Raw genomic sequence first — 24,751 nt, forward strand, 5'->3', positions numbered from 1 at the left:
TAAGCTTGAGGGCTTGATGTTCCTATCTTGTTTTGCAATTGAATCACCAGCTTCATCTACTTGCATCATTGATAAATACCTTGTGTTGGGAACACATTAGAATTCTTGGGCATAACGTTATAAATGAAGTGTGCATCAAGATGTTATTTATTTGCTTGGGGAGTTTTAGGTTGGATGTTAGGAAGAACTTCTTTACCGAAAGTGTTGTTAGACATTGGAACGGGCTGCCCAGGGAAGTGGTGGAATCACCATCCCTGGAGGTCTTTAAAAGACATTTAGATGTAGAGCTTAGGAATATGGTTTAGTGTAGGACTTGTTAGTGTTAGGTCAGAGGTTGCACTTGATGATCTTGAGGTCTCTTCCAACCTAGAAATTCTGTGATTAATCTGTGATTATAAAAGCTGTTCTCTTCTGCATGGCAACCTGCTGCTATGCACTGGAGAAATGCAGTGCCTTTCTATATGGCACAATTTCAATCCATTGAAATTATAACAGCTTTCTTCTATCTTAAAGTAGGCAGTTCTCTTATAATTACAGCATGGGGTTTGAAACTTAAGTCACTTTATAGTGTGAGTGGGCAAAATCACTTTTACTTGTTTTAACAAATAGAGTCCTGGGATTTAATTTCTTCCTTAGCTTGAGATGCATGCAATATGATGCGAACTTTGGATTCAACTTGTTCAAAATACAGTTAACAAATGCAGCTCTATGCCTGTGAAATTAATAGTTCCACCTTCAACCTTAAGGAGTTCAAGCAAGGATATTGACTTAACCATACTAGTCATCCAAAACCCAATCTGAAAAGTATGTGAAGGGACTGTGAAATGTTTTTCATCAAATATCTTGACCTAATACACAGCTGACCTAATACAAGTCATCAGAGAAGCATCTCTTATTTATTGGTGGACATGTTCCCTTAGGCCACTCAAGCCAGTCATGAAGCCACACCACTAAGACAAGGGGTCTGTTTTCATTTTATACCCTTTGCTTTTTCTCTAGAATTGCAGGGGAATTAGGTAAAGTGCATTTTAACCCTTGATTTCCCCAGCCCTCATCCCCACCATACCCATGTGCGTTTTCCAAAGAAGTTTAAGAATGCTGAAAACTTTTACAGATGTTTTAGCATGATCATAAGAAAAAATGTAAAGTGACACATCTGACTGAATATCCATAGATTGCTTAGATATGATTCCAAGCAGTACTGAAGCTGAAAGACTCTTGTGGAAAGCGGCATCCCTGGAGGTTGCACTGGGTTTCAAACTGAACAGTAGCTTTTGATATGATGCTGTGGACGATCAAATTACGTTAAAAGAGGTGATCTCTGTACAGCATTGCCAAGACCCTTATTGGGAACAAAATAGTTCCCTTGTGTAGTTTTAAAAAGGCTTACAAATTGGAAAGTTATCCTGAACTAGGGATATTGGAGTGATTTGAGAGTTCCAAGTCTCACTTTTCATTTTTACAATTGTGCAGCTTTTTCAGATTATTCCATGTAAGCATTCTGGAAGACTTCGGATATTAAAAGTAGGCAGAAAGTAATGTTAGATGATCCAGTGATAAATGTTTGAGCTTCTTGTGTGAAATGGGAAATAACAAATTGTATGTCAATAAATAAGTTAAATGTGAAATATGTTGAACTGTGGTCACTCCAGGGACTAAAGCCTGATTTAGTATACCGATGATTTTCATACAGCAGGGCGTATAATCTTCTTAGGGAAATAAGTTGCGACTGCGATGGTCCTTGGCACCCTGCTGTTAGTCCTCCTCGAGAACACCTGCTATACTAGATTAGCAAAAGAGTCATTTGGAAGTGATTTTGCTTAAAATAGTCTACTGCTTTACCCATGCCGTGAGATACCGGTCTTTGTGGCCGCTCTCAGACACCTTTATGATCATGCTCACTGAAGCTGGGTTCTTTCTGCTTAAATTTCTTCCAGTTCAGTAACAGTTGCACTATAGATATTCCTGTAGATCGGTATTTATATTGCATAACTACTTTCTTCCAAATCGTCTCGTAGGAATCAAATTGTAATGAGATGAAGGCATTATGGTCTTCCAAATTTTTTTTTATTAGCAGGTTAGTAACAGCTAAAATATTTTTTACTTTAATAGATATTAAAGATGGAATGGTTTGTATCTCTGTAGTTGAGACTACGGTGTAGTCCAGTTCCGAAAATAACCTAAATAGATCCCAAATAAATTTGTTATAGTACTTTCTTTGTTTCTTGCCTTTCTGACATAGATATACGCCAGAGGTACGTTTTCTGTACATACAGTGCGAGCCTCGGGCAGCTTTAATCTGGCTTGTAGAGTTTCCAGTAGCAATGTTATTTCTGTACAAAAAGTTTGGCACAAACTTGATAAGTTTGCTTAAGACCCTCTGCGTTTCTAACATTGAACTGAAGGTCATATTGGATTCACTTATAGTTGGTTAGTCTTGCTATATAGTTAGATCTAGCTCTCAATGTGCTGTAGTCACATTTCAATTGTAGTGTACAAAAAACCCTTAGATCTTTGGTTTTCTTTTGTCTCCTCTTACAGAATTTCATCACTGTAATTTTCTGACTAAAAATGTTTACCATCCTTGAGAGTTATATTTTCCTCTAGTTGAGCAGTAGTATTTCTGAGAACAGTTTTTTGAAGAACAGTTTATTTTCAGAACTTGAAATATGATTGGTGATCTTTATAAATACTTGAATCACTGTCATTATAGTGCTGTACTGTGGAAGAATTAAAAGCAAAATCCACGCAAATACCAAAATAATGGAAAAAACAAAGCAATACACTTCAGGACTGGTATTTCTGAACAATAGGGATTTTTTTTTTTTTTTTTTTTTTTTTTTTTTACCTCCTGAAACCTGTTAAAGACAGGTTTATATTTTTTCACTCTGAATAAAAGCTAAAATGAGATGTAGCTAGTTAACACATACCATATCCATGGAGTCTATTTATTCAGGCTGAATTCCACATGGACCATGGATAATCTTTTTCCCAAATGTTTACTAGTATCTGCTCTTAACAAGTGCTGCACAATATAAACTGAAGGAACCATAAAGAAAAAGGGCATAATAAAATTAAGCCTTGCTTTTCAACAAAGTCTGACTTGAGATCAAGATTCAATTGGGTCAGATTGAGGAATTTTTTGTAAAGGACATGAATCACATGAATTTAAAAGCATACTGGCAGCCATATCTAGTACCAGAAAATGAGATACAAGGTTTTAAGAGCTGGCATTGAAACTAATGCTTCTAACTGAGATTAAAAGAGATCCAGATTCATTTAGTGGTTTTGTTGAAGTTATCTTTTTGGACTTGTAACCTTTCCTGTGCCATGCACAATTTAGCAATGCTGATTGTTCCCTTGTTTCTACCTTGCTCAGACTGTACAGTTTTTCAAGACAGACTGATACCGTGTGTGTGCATGTGTGTGGTCTCCAGTACTAACAAAGCTTATTTTGGGTGTAGTTTTTAAGTTCTGTCTTAATAAAATTGAAAACAAATTCAAAATGCCAGGTCTGAACATTTATATGCAATGTTGTTCACATTCACTTGAGCCTCTGTTGTTGCCATAGATACCATTTTAGTACTCATTTTTGTTGTTTTGATTGTGTTTAATTAAGAATTTAGTTCGCTTTTTTTCCTACCGGAAACTGATTTAGCAAAGCTTTGAAAACGTGACTGTTTTGAGTAGCAGAACTATTGGAAAGATTTCATATTCAAAAATATTCACTAGCTTTTCCACACAAATTTCCCAAACATTTAACATTTTTTTTTCCTTCAGAGTAAATAAATAACTTTTTTATCTCTTAGTAGGTGTAGGTACAAATCTTTACTAGTTTACTGTTTGTTCTTGCTTTCTGCTCTCTTTCAGCGTTAACCCTTACAGCATTTCTCTGTTATTGAAAACTTTTTCCATGTACATGTATAGTAAGTTGTACTTCTTCAAGGAGACTCACAATTCCCCCTGTCCCAGACTGTTAGTGTTTGTTAACACTTGGGTATGTAGCTTTCAGAAGTTCCTCCCTAGCTGAGCTCCATTATCATCAAAGACTACTCATTTTACCTGCTTATTATTAAAAAATACTGAAGCTCTTGCTGTTTTGATTTTCACAAGATACCTGGAAAATACATACTGTTAGGCTTTGTTTCAACTTTGTCTGACAGCTTACAGCATCTGTTCATGTCATTTTATATAGAGGGACTGAAGTGCAGAATATGTAAAACTTCCCTGTTTGTCAGTGAAAGAGAAAAATTTGAAACTGATTTTGAAAACATCTAAAATATTATGTAGCGCATTGATTGATTCTCTGGAATATAGAAGAAAAGACTAATGTTAATAAAGGTTTTATTATAAGAAATTCAGGAAGTGGAAGAGGTTTTGTTGTGGGAAGATGAGGAAGTGGTGATGACCTCACACTGTTGATGGATGAAGGTCAGGTATTTAGGTTGATTGTATCTGCTGTCTGCCCTTGACACTTGATCATGAAGCTGTTTACTATCTGTTAGTCCTTGAGAGGATAAAGGGAGTGACTCACTCAGAATGGTGTTTTTTCCTCTTCCCCCCCCCCCCCCCCTTTTTTTTTTTTTTCTCCTTTCCCTCCCCTTCTCACCCCCCTCCTCTTCTAGGAATAAAAAATAAATAAAAGAGTAGTTACAGATCATTATGGCTTTTTTTTTTTTTTTTTTTTTTGTCATCGCAACAATACAAATGAATTGCAAAGCATTTAAAGAAAAGAAAAATAAGGATATAAACAGCTGTTCTTCTGCTGTGCATACAAGTACTTTTATTTCTATCTCATTCACCTTGACTGATGAACTATGAATAATTCTTCCACTGAATCTAATACAGTAGTGACATATAGATGAGTTACATGCCTAGCTGTTATCTAAACCATATAGACCAATGAAATAATCTTCAGAAGAAACAGCATAAAGATACTGCTGAAGTTTGTGCTTCTAATGATAGTCTAATATGCTTTCTTTTTGCTTAAAAATTACAGATGTGGAATCAGTCACTTCTTCATGTTTTATTCCATCTGCATTTGTCAAGTGGACTCTTTTATACCCAGTCTGTAGTCTTTTAAATATGTACATTCTTACAATTACCAATACCTTTTTTTGATCTTAGAGTGGACAGTTGTAGTGTGCATTTTGGAATAACAGTGCACCCACGAATAATTGTGTTCTTCCTGGAATCAGCTTTAGTGTAGTCCTCATTAAACTTTGTGTTGGAAATACTTTCTTCTTCATTTCCATCTCAAGCAGAAGTCATGATTCTGGTTTAATTCACTAGCTATCTAAAGGGTTTTGGGTTGAGGAAAGAGTGCAGAATTTTCTGTCCTTAATTACAGCTTTATCTGTTTGAGAAGATTTGGGTCACTCAAAGTAGCAGCTCTGTAGTTTAATGGAAGAGGATGGCACTAGGGCGCAGTCCTTGACTGGAATCCTATTTGTTAGAGGATTGTTGGTATTTTGCATATTCATATTTATTTCAGGATAATTGTTGGCCCATGACTGAAGAAAGCAGATGATATTATTATCAGTCTATTATAAAGTAATTATTCCAACAGCATTAGGTATTTAATAGAGATGGAATGCCTTTCATATTCAAGCCAGCTTGAATATTGATTCCAGTGAAGCCAAGACTTTACCTGTGGACATTGGAATAAAGTGCTTATTGAAACACTCCAGAGTAATTAGATCTTAGAGCATGTGATAACACCAGAAAGTTACCTCATCTAACATTTAGCAAAAGGAATTCTTTATCTTGGCTAAAATACAGTATTTATCTAGTTTTAAAAGGTATTGAGAATTTCAGAACCAAGATTGCCTTCCAAGAGTGATTGGTCTGAAAAAAGATCTTAATAGAGGTTTCTTTTATTTTTGAAAAGATTTGCCATGCACAGGATGAAGAAAACAAACAAAAAGCAACCAACCAAACAAAAAAAAACACACACAAAAAAATGTTTAATTGCCATCCTCATCTCTGAGCAGAAGCCAGAGCACTAGGCAAAGGGCTGGCAGAATACTTGAAGGTTATAAAGTATAAACTTGTAAAATAAAGTATTTTACTTTAAAACAACTCATTTTTGTTTCTTGATGCAATTTGGAATCAAAGAAGGTTTGTTAGTGTATGGCTAGTCATGATTATCTTCTGCAAGACATTAAGTCATGCAGCTGTGTGGAAACTTCATTACATCTGTTACTACAGTTCCATGCTTGGCTCTCCAGTGATGTCTGCCCCCCTCGCTTTCTTATCCTTCCTTTTGTCCTTTCTTCATTGGCCAGCTTCCAAAACCCTGGCTTCCTGAAGATCAGTTCTGCTGTTCTTCTCTGCTCGTCTTGTCTGTGTGTACCTCTTCACATAATGTCCTAGCTGCAGGAGAAGGACTAGCCAGCAGATAAATCTTATGTTATTCAGTGCCTCAGGTAACAGTAAAAGTCTGAACTCAAAATGATAACTGAAGGAAAGAAGAAATAGGATACATTGTAGGATTAAAAAGTGATAGTAAAAACAAATACAATTCTGTATTCATCTCGAGTTGTGTGAGCTGAATTTTTTTACATGCTTTTTCATATGTGTAAGTGTGTTAGAGGGAGGAATAATCTGAACAAGATATAATATTTCTCCTGCTCGTCTCTGATTCGTTACTTTAAATCCATATAGTACTTTGTAAGTTTGTATTTGCTATGTTTGCTTAATTTTGGTGGCAAGTACTTGTTTAAATTAGCAGATTTCTAGTCAGAAGGTGAATTTATCAAGTGACAGTTGACAGCTCATACGTGTATATTGTGTTACAGGTTTGTACACTTCTCTCTGTGGTTTCTTTTTAGTAATAGCTGAAGAATCACATCAGCATTTCAAATAGGTGCTATATCAAAGCATCGAAACAACTCAGAATGGAAACTCCACCAAAGGCTTGATGTGTCTTGGAGATTTAACCCAGAGAAGCCACAAACCATACTACTTAAGAAAGCTATCTTAGTAGATACAGCAAGTCTGTGTGAAGTTTTCTTTGCTCTCTACTTGAAAAGGTGATAATGAAAACAAACCCTATGTGCTTCAAAAGCATTTCTTGTGGTACTTGAGGCATTCTGGTTTGGAAGAACTGACTGCTTGCTGGGTAGCCTGAAAACCATCTGGGCTGCCAGGCTCTAAGGCCCAGGACTAATGGTGGCTGGCAGCTAGTGGAGGAGGGTGAAGAAGCTGGGCTTGTTTACGTGGGGAAGAAAAGACTTAGTGGAAGTCTGATAGCAGGCCTACAGTTGCCTGAAGAGTGGTTACAAGCCATGACCAAGTTAAACTCTTGCCGCGGGCCACAGTGCACATAAAAACAAAACAACCTCCTCCTCCAAGAGAAACACAATGCGAAATTGCAAGTTGAGAGGTTCAGATTGGACATTAGGAAAACATCTTACCCTGGAAGATAGTATGGCACTGGAGCAGGTTATCCAAAGGAACTGTGGAGTTCCCATCCATGGAAGTTTTTGGGTGTTGGCTAAGAAATGCCTCAGTGGAGTGACCTCCTGTGGTGTGAGCAGTTGTAACCCAGACAGGGGCTTGGACTGGAGGTCTCCACAGCTCCTTTCATAGCAGCATCCTTATGATTTTGGGTGCTTTTAGCTTGATACCTATCTTACACGTTGAACAATATTGAGCTGAGGTATTTGTCTTCCATTTTCTGCTAGTAACAGATCATCTTCCAGTTTTTCCTTTGTACCTGACAAAAGAGTTAAATTTCATTTCAACTGCTACATTCAGATAATAGCTATGAAATGCCTGGAGGCAACTGAACCAGAGACAGAGGATAGAAAGAGGTATTCCTCTATTCCCTTCCTTATTACTTTTGAAAGTAGGCTTGCTGCTTTTTCAAAGTTTGGTAAAAAGGAAAAAAGAGCATGTTATGTTACATTTCAAAGGATTTCTTCTACAAAGTCTGTTTCTGTACATAATATGGTGTTAAGTTAAAAAAAAAAAAAGTTATAGGATTGTTGCAGGAAATCCTTTCAAATAATAAAAATGCATCCTTTTTGAAGTTCTGTGGTAATGAACAAATAGTTATTGTCATCTTTTGTTACTGAGTTTTGAGTCAGAGGACTCTCACATGCTACAACATTACTGTATAGCAGAAAAAGCTCTAATCTTAATCCATAAACATTTAGAGTTGAGAATTTTCTCTGAATTTGACATTGTTTTTCAAGCATTGATAGCCATATATGGTCTAAGGTGATTTCTGAAGGCCTAAAAGCTGCTATTCTTAATTAAGGGCTACTGAATAAAATCAATGAAATATCTACTAATAATCTGTGATTACCAGGACTCGTCCTATTTACAGAAAAGTTGCTTTCTGAACTTAGTGGAGGTTTGGCAGAAAGCTTTGGAAATTGCTGTTATCAGTACTGCCCACCTCAGCAGCAAACCTGCCCTCAGTGCGGCGGCACCCAAGGCCGAGGCCGTTTCTCTGCTCCTTCCTTGGTGCTCCTCTTCAGTCTCCAGAGCTGCACTCGGTTTGTCCAAGTTTTACCTGTGACCCTCGCTAAGATGTAGTGATTATAACGTACCGGGAAGAGGTATTTGCTATATTTAAGAAGTGTCAGTGCTGATCTTTGTGAAATGTATTGTGCCCATGGGGAAAGAGGCCTACTTTGAAGTAGGCAGGAATGAGCTTGTCTCGTCGGTGGGTTTAATTTCAGTTTACAGTGGCATCTGCTGATCTGCTTGGTGATACCGTGTTTTTTCATCTGTTACCATTGCAGTGAAAGGGTAATGCACTGCCGTGCGTTCAGAATGCCTGGAATCTTGTAATTTTCAGGGACAGGCTCTCTACATTGATAGATAAATAAATCTGGTGATAGCATCTTGCACCACATCAAAGACAACTGCAGCGACTCATTCTTCAGCTTCAGGCTCTGTGAAGTGTGTGCTGTCCTTCCCTAATAACTGTAACCGTGTCATATCTCAGGGCTGGCTTAGGGGTTTGTTCCCCATCTGGTGTGCCCCGTTTCCAGAACCTTTTGCTGCAGGTGATCTCTGTTGCCCATCTCTCGAAGAAGCTTCTCACTGAAGCCACTGTCTGTCCTGTTGCCCTCATGTTGTAGTGCTGCCCCCAAGCTGGGATGGTGCCTCTCCTGCCTTAGTCTCACCCAGTCAGATGCTTCTGAGTTGATCGGTGCTGTCTGTGCAATCATATACATGTTTTTTTTCTTTTTGGGGGTGGAGATTGCTAAACAGAAAGGCAGACAAGTCATGGCAGCAGGGACTGATACATGTATCTTTGGAGTTACACAGACAATTGCTGTAAATCTGGCTGAATTTGTTCTTCCTTTTTAAGTGTAAGGTGGGTTAATTTATCCCTAAAAATAAAGGCAATAATTGTAAAGCCATTCCACACACGCGCACCCACAAAAATAGGCACTATAGTGTCAACTTAGCCAAGTTCAGGTGGCTGTACTCTTTAGACAATTTACTCAAAAGAACATGCATGAACTCAGAAGGAGAAGTCTAGCTTTTTATGGTATGGTGGTACAATTTGTTTACGTAGAATGGATAAAAAGGAATATTGCAGCTTATCTGAAGACAAATAGCAAGCTTAAATCTCCAGTGACAGCAATTACTTGCCTTTGTAGTCATACAAAATAATTCTTTTGTAAGAGAAGAAATTCCACTGTGCGAGAGCAAATATTTGAAATGGAGCAAGTGATGTGTGTGAGAATGTGATGTTTTTGCGGAACAACGTTGTATTTAAAACACATTTTTCCTTCACAAATGAAGGAGTTGAAGGCAAGTCCTGTTCACTAAATTGCAATATACCTTTTTGTTCTTTTGCCCTTTTTAGTGACTTCTCATTTGATATGCCTGGACTACTTGCAGTGCTGTGGTTACCATTGTATCGATGATAGAAAATGAAATGCTTGCTATGTCGTGAGATACAAGGTGATTTGGAATCCCGCGTGTGCTTTTAAAGACAAAAAGAACCACTGAATATAGTGTCATCAGTGAGATGGTGTTCCTCTGCATACTTTGGAAATAACACTCTGGTGTACCAATCTCTGGGAAAGTCACTTATTATTGTTGGCTGCTGTGTTTAATGTGGAGCTCTCAGCTGACATGCTATACGTTGGAGAAAAAATGCTTGTGACTCAGCTAACAAAAACCCAGGGAAGTGTCTAAATTAGGAACCTTGTCTCTCATGCCTCCTTTGTTTGTGCTTCTTTCTTATTACTGCGTGCTGTCCTCCCTTATGTGTACACAAGACTGTACTGTCAGTTCTGTGTGTGGATACTGGCAAAACCACACTCCATCAAGCTTATATAAGCAGCAATTCCACTTAAAAGAAAAATTTCCATTTTCATACCACAAGTAGAAAGCATGAGTCCATCAGAATAGAAGGCAAAAGTCTGACAGACTTTAAATTACATTTAAGTATAGATTAATTCTTTTAAAATTGCAATGCTGTTTCTGTGGCCTTCTTTTCTTGCAGTACATTCATTTAGTTGTCAGCCTTCACATGTAGTTATAATAAGGAACAATTGCAGTGTATGTTTTCATTGTAGACTGAAGCATAGACATCTTACATAGCTCTAAATGTGTCTTCATCATAATGCTGCTTATAAAACAAATGGAAATGAAGTAACTAACTGCAGAGTGAAACAAATTGTCAAAAAGAATGTGAATTATTTTCCAGTATAAAACTACAAGCATATGTAGTTAATAAATTAATTAGGTAACTGACGATTCCTATGATTTACTGCCTGCAACGTCAAACCTGCCTGTACCCAGATTTTAAGCAAATGTTAAATACAGTAGAAGCTTTGTGTTATAGCTTTTTTTATATACTTTGATGTGCTTATGGAATTAAATTTTGTCAAGTAGGGATCTTGTCATTGCATGTCATGATGTTGAAAGGTATGCAGATTAGGTCAGTGCCTGCTGTTTGCAGCTAAATCCCCCCCATAAGCTGATTCCAGCTGCTGAGTATGAATTCCTGGGAATGTTGGGCACTTGGGAATGAGGTTGTTTGAGGTATTGCGAAGAGAGCTGTTGTGTGTCCCTGATAGTCAATGCTACTGCTGACCAAAGGAGTCCTTTCTGTTTGGTAACCACTCGCAGTTGTGAATTCATCACCTGAAGAGTTTTTTTGTTGTTTTTTTTTTAAGCAGTTTCATAGTTCCTGTGTGCTTTAAAATCAAAAGTAGTTGGCTTATTTCTTTTGAATTTATTTGCTGCCACATAAGGCATTTAATTTTACATGTGCTTTGTAGTCTAACAATGCTGAAGAATTTTGAGGAATGCCCTCTATTGGGGCTTGTCAGTAAATGTCTAATTTCATATACTTGGTGGCTTTCTCATAGCATGTCCCAGCTTTGTTCCTGTATCAGGGTAACTGTTCTGATGTAGCCCTCAGCAGGGAGGCTGCCATCAAAATCCTTATCACCAGACCCAACAAATATAAGTCTCCACTCGCAAGAGACAAATTGAAACCTGTCCTTCTGTGGCAGTTGTAAGGTGTGAGCAGACCTCTCCCTGTACCTTGTGTGATCTCTGCAGTTTCCAGTCACAAAGTACTGAAGCCATTGGCAGCCTGTGTGCTGTAGTCCCTTGGGTTTCTGGGTTTCTGTGGGACTCTTGTCTTGGGTTCAAGTCTTGGCAGTCTAAGGAAATATGCAGACACATTTCTCTTACCTCCACTTGAACTAATGTTCTGCTTTCTGAACATCAGCTGAGGCTTGGGCTTGAATAACTTTTTGCGAGCAAAATGTTATTTATCTCTTTGTCTGTTTTTACTATATTATATTTTTCCATGCAGGAATTCCTTTAAAGAAGCGAACAAAACAGAAGGCCTTTTTCTGTGCATGCTATAGAGACACTTCAGGAAAAGGAGGAGAAATGCAATACTGATGCATGTTTTCTCTCTTTATTGTAGGAGTGCAGGATCCTCAGCATGAGAAGATAATTACTGTGACTACAAATGGAAGTATTCACAGCCCCAAGTTTCCACATACATACCCGCGCAACACTGTACTAGTGTGGAGATTAGTAGCAGTAGATGAAAATGTATGGATACAGCTTACTTTTGACGAAAGATTTGGGCTTGAGGACCCAGAAGATGACATCTGCAAGTAAGTTTACTTTTGCTTACACTTGTGCAATATCTAAAGGAAGGTGTGGGGGATGGAACAAGAGTATTGCTCAGCTTTTGCAAAAATGACACCTGCATGTCAATATATTTATAAAAATGCATCTCTTAAGCTATTAGCTTCTGATTTTATTTGCAGTGCTAGAAAGTTATTTTATGCTTGAAAGCTTTGGAGTCCCCCCATTCTCCATCTGCATTCAATATCAGGGCCCCAGATACACAAGGATACAGAAATGTGGAATGTTTAATATTGTTATGTCTAAGCTGAAGGTTTTGACATTTGGGAAAATACTACTATCAATGTTAGAGGAACGAGTATCTAATTTTACAGAGAAAAAATAGATAAACACATTACATGATGTGTAATTCAGGTCAAGATGCAAGGTACAGCATCTCTGTTCAAACAAAACTACCAGACAATACCTTAATGGCCTTTAATGGTCAAGTTCTCAATTTTCTATGAAAAACAGCACTTAAAGTAATACATTGTTTGATATTCTCCAACGGTATTGGTTTTTTCATGACTTCAGTAAGTATTCTGTCTGCTAAATGACTGGCACAGGTTTCTGTTGAATCTATATTTCCTTCCTGTGATTAGCATTTGAAGGCTGCTTAGCTTGGGAGAGAAACAACGAGAACACTACGCACATGGATGGATGTAGTTCTCAGCCAAGCTGTCTGATTGATCACGTTGTGGGTATTTTGTGACAACAGGGGCAGATGTTGTATGAGCTTCCTGTGGGTGGGTGAAAGAGGAGAGATCCTAATCTCTTTTATTCCATATCTATCTGCCATAGAAATAACAGATCGTAAAAAAAAATGAATGTATGAATAATGGTGCATTGTCTGAACTCCTTTCAGTAAATTAACAGATAAAACATGTCATTTGGTATATCCTGCTTTGATGTGTTCCTGGGGAGGTAATTCACACAAGACCTTCTTTTCCAAATAGTTCTTTTTTTTAATTTCATTTCATTTCTTTTCTTTTTTTTTTTTTCCTTTTTGGATGCTTATTTGATGGTTGCTTTCAGTTTTTCTAATTAATTGGTCTTCACTTGTTTTTATATCTCACATCAGTGTTTGATTACAAATTTGAATTTCTTAGAGGTTACTTTTGCGCTTAGCTTTAATATGGAACCTGAGGTTCACAACAGATGGACAGATATCATCTTCATAATAATGAAGGGAATAATTGTCAAGACCATGTCAAATATAAAATACGAAGAACTATAAGCGTACCTTTGCTCAGATGAGTGCACTCCCTTTGCACAACTTTTTTTTTTTTTTTTTAATGAAAACATAGCTTTTTCTTTTCTTTGCATATGGCAGAGTGAAGTAGCAAATGAAGGAAAATCCAGGTTGGGTGACTCATCCATCCACTTGCAAAGAAAAAAGTGAGATAAGTTAAAATATTTTAAATATTAAACTTGAATAGTATTTTAATGGGAGTACATTTATTTTAAGTAAACAAGGTGACAAAAGCACTAGTCAAATCGAAAAACAGTAATAAGTCACTCATAATCTTCACCTGTAATTTTATCATGCTCATACATATGTATGGATACCAGGAAGTTGTATGTATGCAAATTCTGGTATGTGCACTTTTGAGGACATACTGTGCTTTTTGACTTGGAAGATATGACCCTCTGGGAGAGAAAAAAAAATTTTTTTTTTTTTTTTTTTTAACCAAAAGAGAAAGCACAGATAAGGTTCCTGCAGTTTAAATTCAGTAACGATCTCACTAAAGGAAGGGAAAGTGTACCTTTTTTTTGATGCAAAGTGAGTAGAAGTAAGTGACAAGTGGAGGAAATAACTGAAGTGCAGAGTTTAATTGTGTAAAACAATTTACACAAGCCAATTAAGTTACTGCATTATCAGTAGTTATGAAGTTATCACAATAGTATCTCTTTATAAGTAATGTCTTGTATTTCTTAGCTGTTGTAGTGCTTAGTAAAATTATTTTAATGTCTTTCCAGTACTTTCTGTGGAAAAGCTAAGGGTTTTTAACTGCATCCCATGCTATTTATGACTCCACTGTGTTTCTGCCTTCTTGAAAGGCACAAATCAGTATTGTTTCTGCAGAGTACTCAACAGTTTCTCCAAAGCCAAGTTTATGTGACAAAGAAAGAAAAAAAAAAAAAAAGTATGACATTTAATGTGTTATTGTGAGTGTAACTCTAGAGCTTACAGTGGCCTGATCCTATAGTTCTAGCCTATGACTGAAACCAGGTAAAATCTGCAGTGCAGAGATGGTAGGCTTTCTTTCCAACATCCTGCAGTTTGTAACAGGCTTTCTTTCTCCCCCTTCTGAAGTGTATGACAGGACTTAATGTGTCACCTACAGTAGTCCTTGTCCCATATTCTCAGTTCTTCTACCTGCTTCTCAAGATGCATGTTCCGTGTAATGCAAAAGCCTTCTCTGTAGGTAGTAGGGCTCTATAGTGTCAGTTTATCTGACCACTGAGAGTATACACTGGAGTATCTTTGTTTAAGATAATTAAAAGCTTCTTAAATATCAGTCATTCCAATATTGCTCATACATAGGGGGAAAAGTAAAACAAAAGCCCATCTAGCCATATAAAACACTTCTTTTGCTTGTTCTATAACAAGAAAACAATGATAGGTAAGAAATGTCCTGGATGCATCCTGAAGCTTTGGCAAAATTTTTGTCTGTTTCTGTGGCTAGAAGCCTACATCTGACTGGCGTGGCCTCTGCATTTGGATTTCCCAAAAGTCAGTTCCAACACTTTAGCTATTCTGTGCAGTCTTTTCATCTAGAACGAGCATAACACTTTGCAGATACCTTGAAGGTACCAGTTTAGCCTCCACTTTAAGTAGCTTCCTGAACCTGGATCAGAATGATCCTGCATGGCTATTTTCTACTCCGTGTTTAATTTTTTATGTGGAAACTAGATCCGTGCATTTATTTCTGAATAGATTTAGGTTATTTTGTTGATGGTATGGGTACATACATCTCTGCAATATTAAAGTCAATTCGGTCTTGTGCACTTTGATTTCACCTTGTGTGCTTTGATTTGAAAAAAAAGTTATGAACAGACAATTCCCCACCAAGCAAAACAAATACAAAAGAAGGACGCAGTCTCCTAGCTGTTTCATGGAGTGTTGTTCAGATGACAGAACTGCTGGTAAATTTTCCTTACATAAGGGAATTTCTAGCTAGCAAAGACATACTGGATTTACATTCTGCATGTCCAGCTTTTCTGGTGAAGAAAAGCAACTCTTCTTTTGCTGATGTGACAGTTCATTATTTTCATGATGCTAGCCCCTCAACGCTGTTTTAATCATTAGGCCATTAGACTTCTGTGCCTGACAGCTCCTATCATCAGGGAGGTGCTGTAACTCTCCTTGACCAGGAGGGACTGATTTTTTGCTCAATTGTTGCTTGTTTCTGGAATTGTTGATTTCTTTCTCTGAGAACATACATGGTCTTCATGGAGGAAATCTATATCCGTGCCTTCCTGACACAGAGGCATTTATCACAAAGCTTTTATCCCTGTATGCTACGCTTGCCTTTACCAGGCAGTCTGATGTTGTAACTAGGTTGTGCATCGCAGAGTTACATCACAAAACTGCAATAAGAAAAGAAAAAAAATATCCTGCCTACATTAGTAATGTGTGCCAAACTCACTCTTGCTGTGCACAGAATGGGAACAGTTGTTCATCTCAGTGGTGGCGGCAGCTGTTCTTTCTAATTATCAGGTGATTTCAGTCTGTTTGACTTTTATTATATCTAATAAAAGAGAAATGTGTCTCAAATCCAAAGTGCAATTACTGTAGATAAGATTATATGGATTACAATATACAAGTGGAATGTGGAACTGACAGACTGTTGAATACTCGATGTCACCTGAACATCATCTTCATTTTAGGATAGGTATATTCATTTCCATGTCTCTTCAGTCCTTTAATAACTCCAAATATGAACTGTAGTCTGTTCTGTAGGCTTTTCTTTGTTGTTGGTTGAGGCTTTTGGCAGCTGCAAATGTGAATCTGTTGATGCAGGTAAATGCTTCACCTACAGAACTATAAAAGTTTTGAAAGAACCCCCCAAACTTCTCTAGTTAATGTGCAATATGTTGAACGTTTGCCTGAAGAAAATTAGGAAACCGAAGGAAGCTGTCAGTGGTAACATGGTATAAAATCTTTGAGTCGTACTGTGGCTCTTGCACTCTTTTCACATGAAATTAAATAATTAACTCTTTAAGCCAGGAATGTTCTTCCTCTGAGGTTACTTAAGATGATGCTTTAAGATGCAGAGCCATGTGCAATAAATTCACTACCTCTCCTTTCCATGACGTTTCTGAGAGCTGCTTGACTGAACTGCACCCCAGCTACTCCCTTCTATTCTGGGAACATCAAAGGTCTTTGGTAGAAACCATCAGCCAAACTGCTTAATCAATCCTATGTGTTCCTATTGAATGTAGTGATAGGAAAGTGTTGATAAGGGTTAAAATTTTGAAGATATACAAGTGTACAAGTGTATTTAGAAGAAATATAAAGACATTATCCGTAGTCAGTGGCTATGAAGAAGGAAAACATTTGCTTAGCTGTCTTTTTGACATAAATTATGTCAGATGCATGCTGTGCAGTGGTGAGTTACGGTAAACACAATAAAAAGACTAAACATTTTGTTACATAATCTTCTAAAGGGAGCTTTCCATGTAATATAAGACCCAATGAGTAACTTAGAGCACATGGAGCTTCCTTTCTTGTGATTACAACATTATCTCTCCATCTAACCTGTAGAGTAAAATACAAATGCATAGCTGCAGCTCCAGTGTGATTCAGTAAAAAAAAGATGATTGATGCTTCACTTCTGTTTGGCCCACATCTTGGAAGCACCTAACTGCATCAACAGCATGTGCATGAAACAATAAATCCAGCATCTTTTTCTTCTGGGATCTGCAGCAGGGAAAACAAAACAAACAAAAACCAACCTCATATTATTTGTTTTTGCTTTGAGAACATTGTAGTGGCAGTATTAACGCACATGTATGTGCTAAGAACAAACTATCAAGCGTAGATTCCAAATGAAATACATCCTCTCAACATTTGACATGTCCTTGCTGTCTGACAGTCCTAAATGCTTCTGACAGACATTTTTATTTCAAGAAACTGTGATTACAGAGGGTGAAGTCCCTTTGGTAGGTACAAAGTTCAAGTTGGCATTGAATAACTGGACAAAGACCTTTAAATAACGGTATTTAAAGAGGAATGGGTGCAGACAATGTTCATGGTGACCCATGTCACTAAGTAGCTGGGCTTTATCATTTCAAGGTTAGAGGAATTGCTGCTGCCACCTCTATTTGAAAATTCAGAAAACAGTGAGGAGTACCCCTAGAATCTCTAAGGCTTCAGATGTGTTACAGTGAAGATCTTAAAGCTCTTACCACCATTGCATTGGAATTTCAATGTGTTTAACTGTAGCCAACTAGTCCTTATGATATTCTGTGTACATAGATGACATAGGGTTCTGCTTAGATGATTGTACTTATCTGTGATACTTAAATGTCTCCTTCATCACTATCTATATAACAAGTTCAGCAAAAGTAAAATCATTTTAAAGTTAAAATTCATTGTAGCTGTGTTCTACATTCAGATCTATTTGGATAGGAGCTATTCCATCAATAGCTGAAATTATATACATAAAAAAAAAGCATATGAGCTGTCATTCTTCAATACACAATTCCTTTTTACCCTTCTTTCCCCCCAACATATAAATTCCTTGTTAATTATTTTTATTCAAAGTTTGAAACAGGGTTATATAATTTAAATGGCCAGGATGAGTTCTAGTATTCAAGTGCCTTAGATTAATTGAAATACTGATAGGAAAAAAATGTTATGAAACGAGTGATTTAAGCTGAAGTCCTTGGTAGCAACATAAAGGTTTTACGGCTGGCAGGAAGGTGGCATTTTAGGAACAATGTGTAGAAAATGCCATGAAACTTCAGTTAAGGTGGAGTAATTTCTCTGGTGATTGATTTTTTGTTGTTGATTTTTAGTCGCTTGTTCCAGTTGATGCGAGACAACTGAATAGTGGTACCATTTCAAGAGAGGCTTAAATGCTGAATTGATTCAAAGGGAGGATGAGAATGGGCTGTAGGAATCAAAGTTTTTAAGAATTTAAATTAATTTGGGGCCAGAGTTCTTTGTTTATCCAAAACTTGTTCTTTTACATAAAAAGAAAGAAGATCAGTACTGCAGAGGTTATTTCTTTCATATGAGTTCAATTGTAGCAATATAATTTCAATTTAATGAATGCAGAGGAATCCAATACACTTGTGCATCCTGCTTTCTTATGTTTTGTAGAAAAAAATGAGGGTTTTTCTGCATCAAAAGAAGTAAATGGATCTGTTTCTGTATGTCTGGATTAGGCACATTTCTGAAATTAAATACAAGGAAAAATGTTTCTTATTCTGCATTCATTGGACACAATTGTGGTTCCTGTTATTTATTTACTTTAGAAAGGACTTTCTTTTGCCTTTCCCATGGTTCCAGTAAAATTGTCTCTTTGATTACTAAGTGATCACTTGTACAGTAACTCATCTTTCAGCTGTTCCCATTTTGCTGTTTAATTTCTGCCAGTAGTTGATGCTGGCAGAGGTGTGTACTATGCCCAGCAGAGGCTGCAGTTGGTGGAAGCTCTGGACTGGTCAAGGTTGAGTGAAGCCTTTCCTAAGCTCCTGCCCTGCTGAACCTCCGCAGTACACTCAAAGTAGATGGATTCACAGAAAGGAAAAACAATCATGATTAAACTCATGGCACGAGACAAAAATAATACCAGATTTTGTAATCTGAACTTGGCTTCTAATTATAAAGCTTCTAATTATAAGCATTCTTTTAGGTTCTCTACTGCATATTAAAAGTTGCTGGATACCATTTGTGTGATAACAATTTTGTAAATGTAACAAAGCAGACATCAAAGACAGTAAAAGAAGATTAAAAACTTGAAGACCAAAGTATAGTACAGTTATAACTGAAACCGCTCTATAAAACACAGTTCTTAAGTTTCTGAAAGATTACACTTGGTTCCACAGCAGTGGTTTATAGCTGCAAAACTGTACTCTCTATGCAAATCAAAGCTCATGAAGACAGAGGGAGTTAGAACAAGGAGCTTCCCTGGTCCGAATGGGAGGGCAACGGATCTGGCATGCCACGATCAGGAGCACATGCTGCACAAACCTAGGGGCTGTGATGGCATTCTTGCCCACCCACATTTTTCCTCTGTTAATGTAAATCCAGTGTTCGTTTTTAGAATCTGCCATTGCTACAGGACCCTATAATGGCTATTATTTCACAAGTAATTTAAAATCTATTTTCACAGCCCAGTTGAGTGTTAGGAGAGTGATTGCTGACGAGTGGGCAGTTGACATAATCCCTTACTCCTTTTTCACACCAGAGACTACACTCATTGACTTAGAAAACATTTTAGGCTCCTTAAAATTCCTTCCTGGTCCTCTCAATCTCAAGCAAACTGTTTGAATAAAGTAAACTGTGTCCACAGTATCAAAATATTTTTGTAAACGATCCTAATCCTAATTTATTGCTTCTAAAATTGTTTCACGTTACCGTAGTTGGCTCTGTTTCTGACGGCGTGGGCTGAAGTTATTTTCTTTGAAAACGAGCGTGGCACTGCCGGGTCTTGCTTCTGTCTGGGGTGCTCTGGGAACAATTACTGTTGATGGAGTTCCCCCGCTCCCTCCCTGCTGCTCATGAACAGATAGAAGTAAGTGAGTGCTGGGAGCGCTGCGTGGCTGCCCGGGCTGCAGGATGGGGGCACACCGTGCAGCCACCTGCACTTACCAGCGTGCTTCTCCTTGGTCCCCGGTGTCAAGAGAAAGGCAAGCTACAAAGACAGGCCCCGCAGCGCAAGATGAAGTTACCATGGGTGGCATCTCAGCATTTCAGTTTGTGCGTAGCATGCTCTCCTCCCCGTGTTGTTTTTTTCTGGTTACTGGAAGTCTAAGTATGGTTAAGCCCATAGGCTCGCTGTCAGATTTATGGGCAGCTTTCTCCTGCCTCATCAGTAGGAATAGCATCAGCATTCCTACTCTCCTATTCCGAGGCAGACAGTTGTTTCCTCACCTGTTACTCAGCTTTTTTAAAAATTTTATTTTTTATTTTCTCTCCCCGTCTCTTCCTCCTTTTGTTTTCTTCATTCCCTCACTCCCTCTCACTACACACTGCGGTTGCCTTCTTTGCCTAGCATCAACATTTTAACAAAGTTGTTCAAATTAAGTTGTAGTTAGGGAGCAGCACCAGCAAGTATATAATACAATTTACATTAATCTGTTGCTGTCAGATCATCAGGATATTGGAGAAGATGCATGTGAGAGTGCAAAAAGCGGGATTACTTATCCTGAAAAAGGATAGATGATCATGTGTGAGTGTCCTGGGGTGTTCACAAGGTCAACTAAATAGATCTCTTCCCCTTTCTGACACTAACAAGAACAGGGAGACCAGTAAACTAGCAGCAATTATTAGGAAATACCGTTTCATACAAGCCTCTGATTCATATGCTGTGGATGGATTAAAAGTAGGTCTGCATAATTTTATGACCATAAACTTATAACTAGGTATAAACCAAAGTGAGAGGAAACTCCGCTCATGCTTTAGGTGTAAACTGATCTCCTGCTAGGGTTGGAGACAGTTTTTTTCTGCCTTGTGCAGTATTTTGCAACTCCTCAGTTACATTACAGAGATTTTTCACTTTCTTTTCAAGTAGCAATTATGAGCCTGTCCTGAAGCAGGATATTGGACTTTGTGATAAATGGTCTGCGCTGGATTGGTAAATCCTGCGTGCTACTGTAGCAGGCAGGAGACCATATGTAACTGCATCACTGAACAAAAGAAATAAGTGTTTTAATTTAAATACACGTAAATATTCCATTGAGGCAGCCAGGAAGGAGGGAAAGGGAAGAGAGGGGTAACGCTGCTGTGTCATTGGGGGTGCTGGAGGGAAGGGGTGTTGCCTGCACTGCCCCTCACAAGCTTAAAATGTCCTTTAGGAACGTCTTTGTTGGTGTTTTCTAAAATTTACTCTTGAATATATCATTGACCGGAGCCAAAGGTGCATTTCCAGATATAAGGGTTATGCATAAAGGAAAAATTACCATTCAGGATACTAGACTAAATATTGAAAATGCTGCTAGAAAAAAAAAAAAAAAGACAGAAAAACATAATCATAGGTTCAGAGAAGCTGAAAGAGGTACACACTGTGGTGAACAGTGTGAGTACAGGTAGAAGCTTACAGTAGACTGGAAAGAATTCTTTACAACATTGACTGTCAATATGAACTCTGAGCACCATTAGTGTTGTTGGTTTTGTACAAAATACTAATCTGTGTAGAAAGAACATGTGATTTTTATGATCACTAAGCTAAAACGATTCCCAAGCTAAAATGCTCTTTAGGGTTTACAGAGGAATAGTAGGTAAGTATTACTAAGGAAAAAAATCCATGTGACTTCTTGGCTTTGGTGGATTTTTTTTTAATTTTTTTTTTTTATTTCTTGTATTTTAGATGGAATCAGTCTTTTAAAAGGAACAGTTGGGAAACCATCTTCTTCCTTTCTTATGTCCACTCTTTATATGCATGATTATAGTATCATCTTCTGTATCCTAGGATACTTATTCAAGTGACGGAGAAAAAAGTATCAGTAGAAGTTATAGAAGTACAAATTAGGTTGTGGCACAGGCTATCTAGGACTGAATTTTGTGGTTGCTGTATTCCTGAAAGTACATATTTGATCTGTATGACAAGTTTAACATATGCTTAAATAATTACAGAGTTGCTTTCTGAATGCAGAATTGTTTTGGTTTAGAGCTAATGCCCTTTTCTCCCCAGAAGGCAAAAGTTACCTTTGGTCCGTGGTATTCATGGGCTTCAGCTGGAGATGCTCAAGCACTTACCAGTGCATGTAGGTACCAGTCGGGCTTTATTCTTTGAATGTGTTTGTGTGCCAAAGTGCTATTCATCAAGGCAAAGACATGCTTTCAGCAGTTGTTTTTTTCTCCATCCAGTGTGTTGTCACCAAGTGGCAACAGCTACCCTACAAACAGTAGGTGTCTCAGCTTCACATGCTGCCCCAAGTTTTCAGCAGATCCACAGAAAACGGAAGCATTTTCTGGTAGGCAGCGGTGTGGTTATGCAACAGTTAATTGAAATCGAACAACCAGTGCATCCTTTTCACAAAAAACATTCAGCTGTTCGAAGAGTAGAAATCTGGGGTTTAAGCCCTGTCTCATTTTTCCCTTTTGCTTGCAGCATTGTAAATGTAAACCACTTGGAATATGAGTGCATACAGTGAATGAAGGGGAAGAAAACTGAAATCTAAAGATTAATTTTTTTTTTTTTTAATGTATCCTAAATAACAAGGTAGGTTACCAAAGGATAGGTAGGATACCAAAGGAGTTGTGCGATTATGGTAGGAGCTTCAGGCTGTTACTAATCAGTATGAGAAAAGATTAGAGAGAACCATGGCAACCCTATAACATTTGTGAATGAATCTGTGTTTCCATAAGGCACTTCCTAGCGTACAGTGCTGCATATTCTAAAATAGATGTATTCAGAGTAGGTTGGCGCAGAAACTACAATCCATATTTGGTGAATGGCAGTTAGAAATGTTCTCTGTTTATACCTTGAGTGTCTTCATTTCATGGAAAATGTAGGCATGGCAGGATACTTGTTTTTTTATATAATATACTCATTTGCCGTATTGGCTGCAAGTGATGCTTGTGTATAATTAAACATCATTTTCTGAGAATGAAAAGCTGACCTCATCACTTATTTATTTGGATTATTTCTGGGTATGCTGTTTCTTAACAGTGACCATTAAAACACAGTATGTGTAGGATCAGCAAATACAGTTACAACTGTGGAAGTTTATTGCATGTCAAATCATTACTGTGTCTACATCTTTTCTGTTTTTACGTTAAAACATCAAGCACGACAGAAATTGTCAGCTGCTACGTGGAACGTGACTCATTTCTCAACTGTTGGATAATCTGCAACCTTTGCAAAGCGAAGGCACTTCCAAGTCCTCCTTGATGAAGGATGAAGGCTGAGGGGAATTGCCAATGCTCTGGAGTCCTATGCTTTTGGAGCCTTTTTTTTTTTTTAGAGCTTCCTTTTGGAAATACATGATGGAGAGAAAGTATTTTAAATATTAAAAATTTTCTATCTGGTAGTCTTTGACAGAGAGTTTTCTTCCAATATCCTTTTGTTACTGTTGCTCGAAGTAGCCCCCAGTCAAAATTTTCTGTTAAGGCAGAGTGGGATCAGATTTACTGAAGTTTTACGCTGCGCTGAGATGCTGCCACAGGGTCAGCACTTCAGACAGTGAGCCCTCTCCCTTCCCTTCCTCCTGGAAGTTTTGCTTTCTGTGATAGAAAAGTTTTTTCCTCTGCCACCTGGGTGGTGAGTTGAGTTATTAATTGTGAACTTGCACAGATGTGTGCCCTTAGAGGTTTGTGATTTCAGGAACTTTGCGTTTACTTCTTGGTGGACTGATGGGCCAGTCCTTTCCAGTCCATGGTTCTTCAGGTGACCATGGTGTACTGGCGATAAATGCAAAACAGTATGAAGTAAATTAATGCACTTGGAATGCAAACAAATTCAATAACCATTCCAAAGCTTGCAAATTTGGGTGGCAGGTGGTTTTACTGTGTGGCCACATCAGAGGAAAAAATTACAAAAAGTAAGATTTCCTCTCACACAAATTGAAAAATAGTGCAGAAGTGCCTGTACTGTAACTAACTGTTTGATTTCTTATCTCATTTTGATTTTTATTTCACATGAAGTATCTTGTTTGTCTGAGCCTCAGTGTTTAAGGAAAACTACCTTTGAGGGAGCGGCAGTAAGGGTAACAGCAAAGAGCTTCTCCTAAGTGTCCTCACATTTTCTCTGCTCTTTATCATGAGCTTTTCATTCTTCATGTCTCATCATCCATTTTTGCTGGAGATTTACGATGTATCGATCTATGGGCAACAACAAGGCTGGTTAGACAGATCGGGTCTGCTGTTAGATACCATGGACCTGACTGCCTCTGTCATGCCCCAGCATTCCCTTTTCCACCCAAATAAACATGAATTTTCCCAATAAAGTGTTACTGGAGATCTATGTTGCTTAACGAAGGCTTCCAGAATTTATTACAAGTGAGGCAGGCAAACTTTAAAAAATAAATATAATAATAAAAGAAACCCTTCAAGCTAAATGCTTGGCCTTTTCCCCTTCCCTTTTTTTCTTTTCTTTTTTCTTTCTCTTTCTCTCTTTCTTTCTTTCTTTCTTTCTTTCTTTCTTTCTTTCTTTCTTTCTTTCTTTCTTTCTCTCTCTCTCTCTCTCTTTCTCTCTCTTTCTCTCTCTTTCGTTCTCTTGTTCTCTCTCTTTTTCTCTCTTTCTTTCTTTTATTTCACAAAGAACAGTATGATTACTTGCAGCTGTGATTTAAGTGATCTAAGAGGTGAAGACCACATGAGGTTTTGCCAGCACCTTGACACTTCTGTCTATACAGCCATGCAGTCTAGCTTGAATGATGGAAACTAAAAATTCTATTCCATAGGAAATTTAAATATTTCAGTAATAAAAATGAAAATTAT

The 24,751-nt window shown here is 37.7% G+C and overlaps 1 protein-coding gene across 2 annotated transcripts in view; it reads left to right on the forward strand.

The window, feature by feature from the left end:
* PDGFC (platelet derived growth factor C) overlaps positions 1-24,751 on the forward strand; it is a 119,003-nt gene that overhangs the window by 57,957 nt on the left and 36,295 nt on the right. For both annotated transcript variants that reach the window (XM_038178673.2, XM_038178672.2), the window contains one exon: positions 11,924-12,119. In XM_038178673.2, coding sequence (XP_038034601.1) covers positions 11,924-12,119 — 196 coding nt within the window. The remainder of the gene's footprint in view (positions 1-11,923; positions 12,120-24,751) is intronic.

The sequence above is a fragment of the Anas platyrhynchos genome, chromosome 4 (genome assembly GCF_047663525.1).
Source record: "Anas platyrhynchos isolate ZD024472 breed Pekin duck chromosome 4, IASCAAS_PekinDuck_T2T, whole genome shotgun sequence".
Taxonomy (NCBI): domain Eukaryota; kingdom Metazoa; phylum Chordata; class Aves; order Anseriformes; family Anatidae; genus Anas; species Anas platyrhynchos.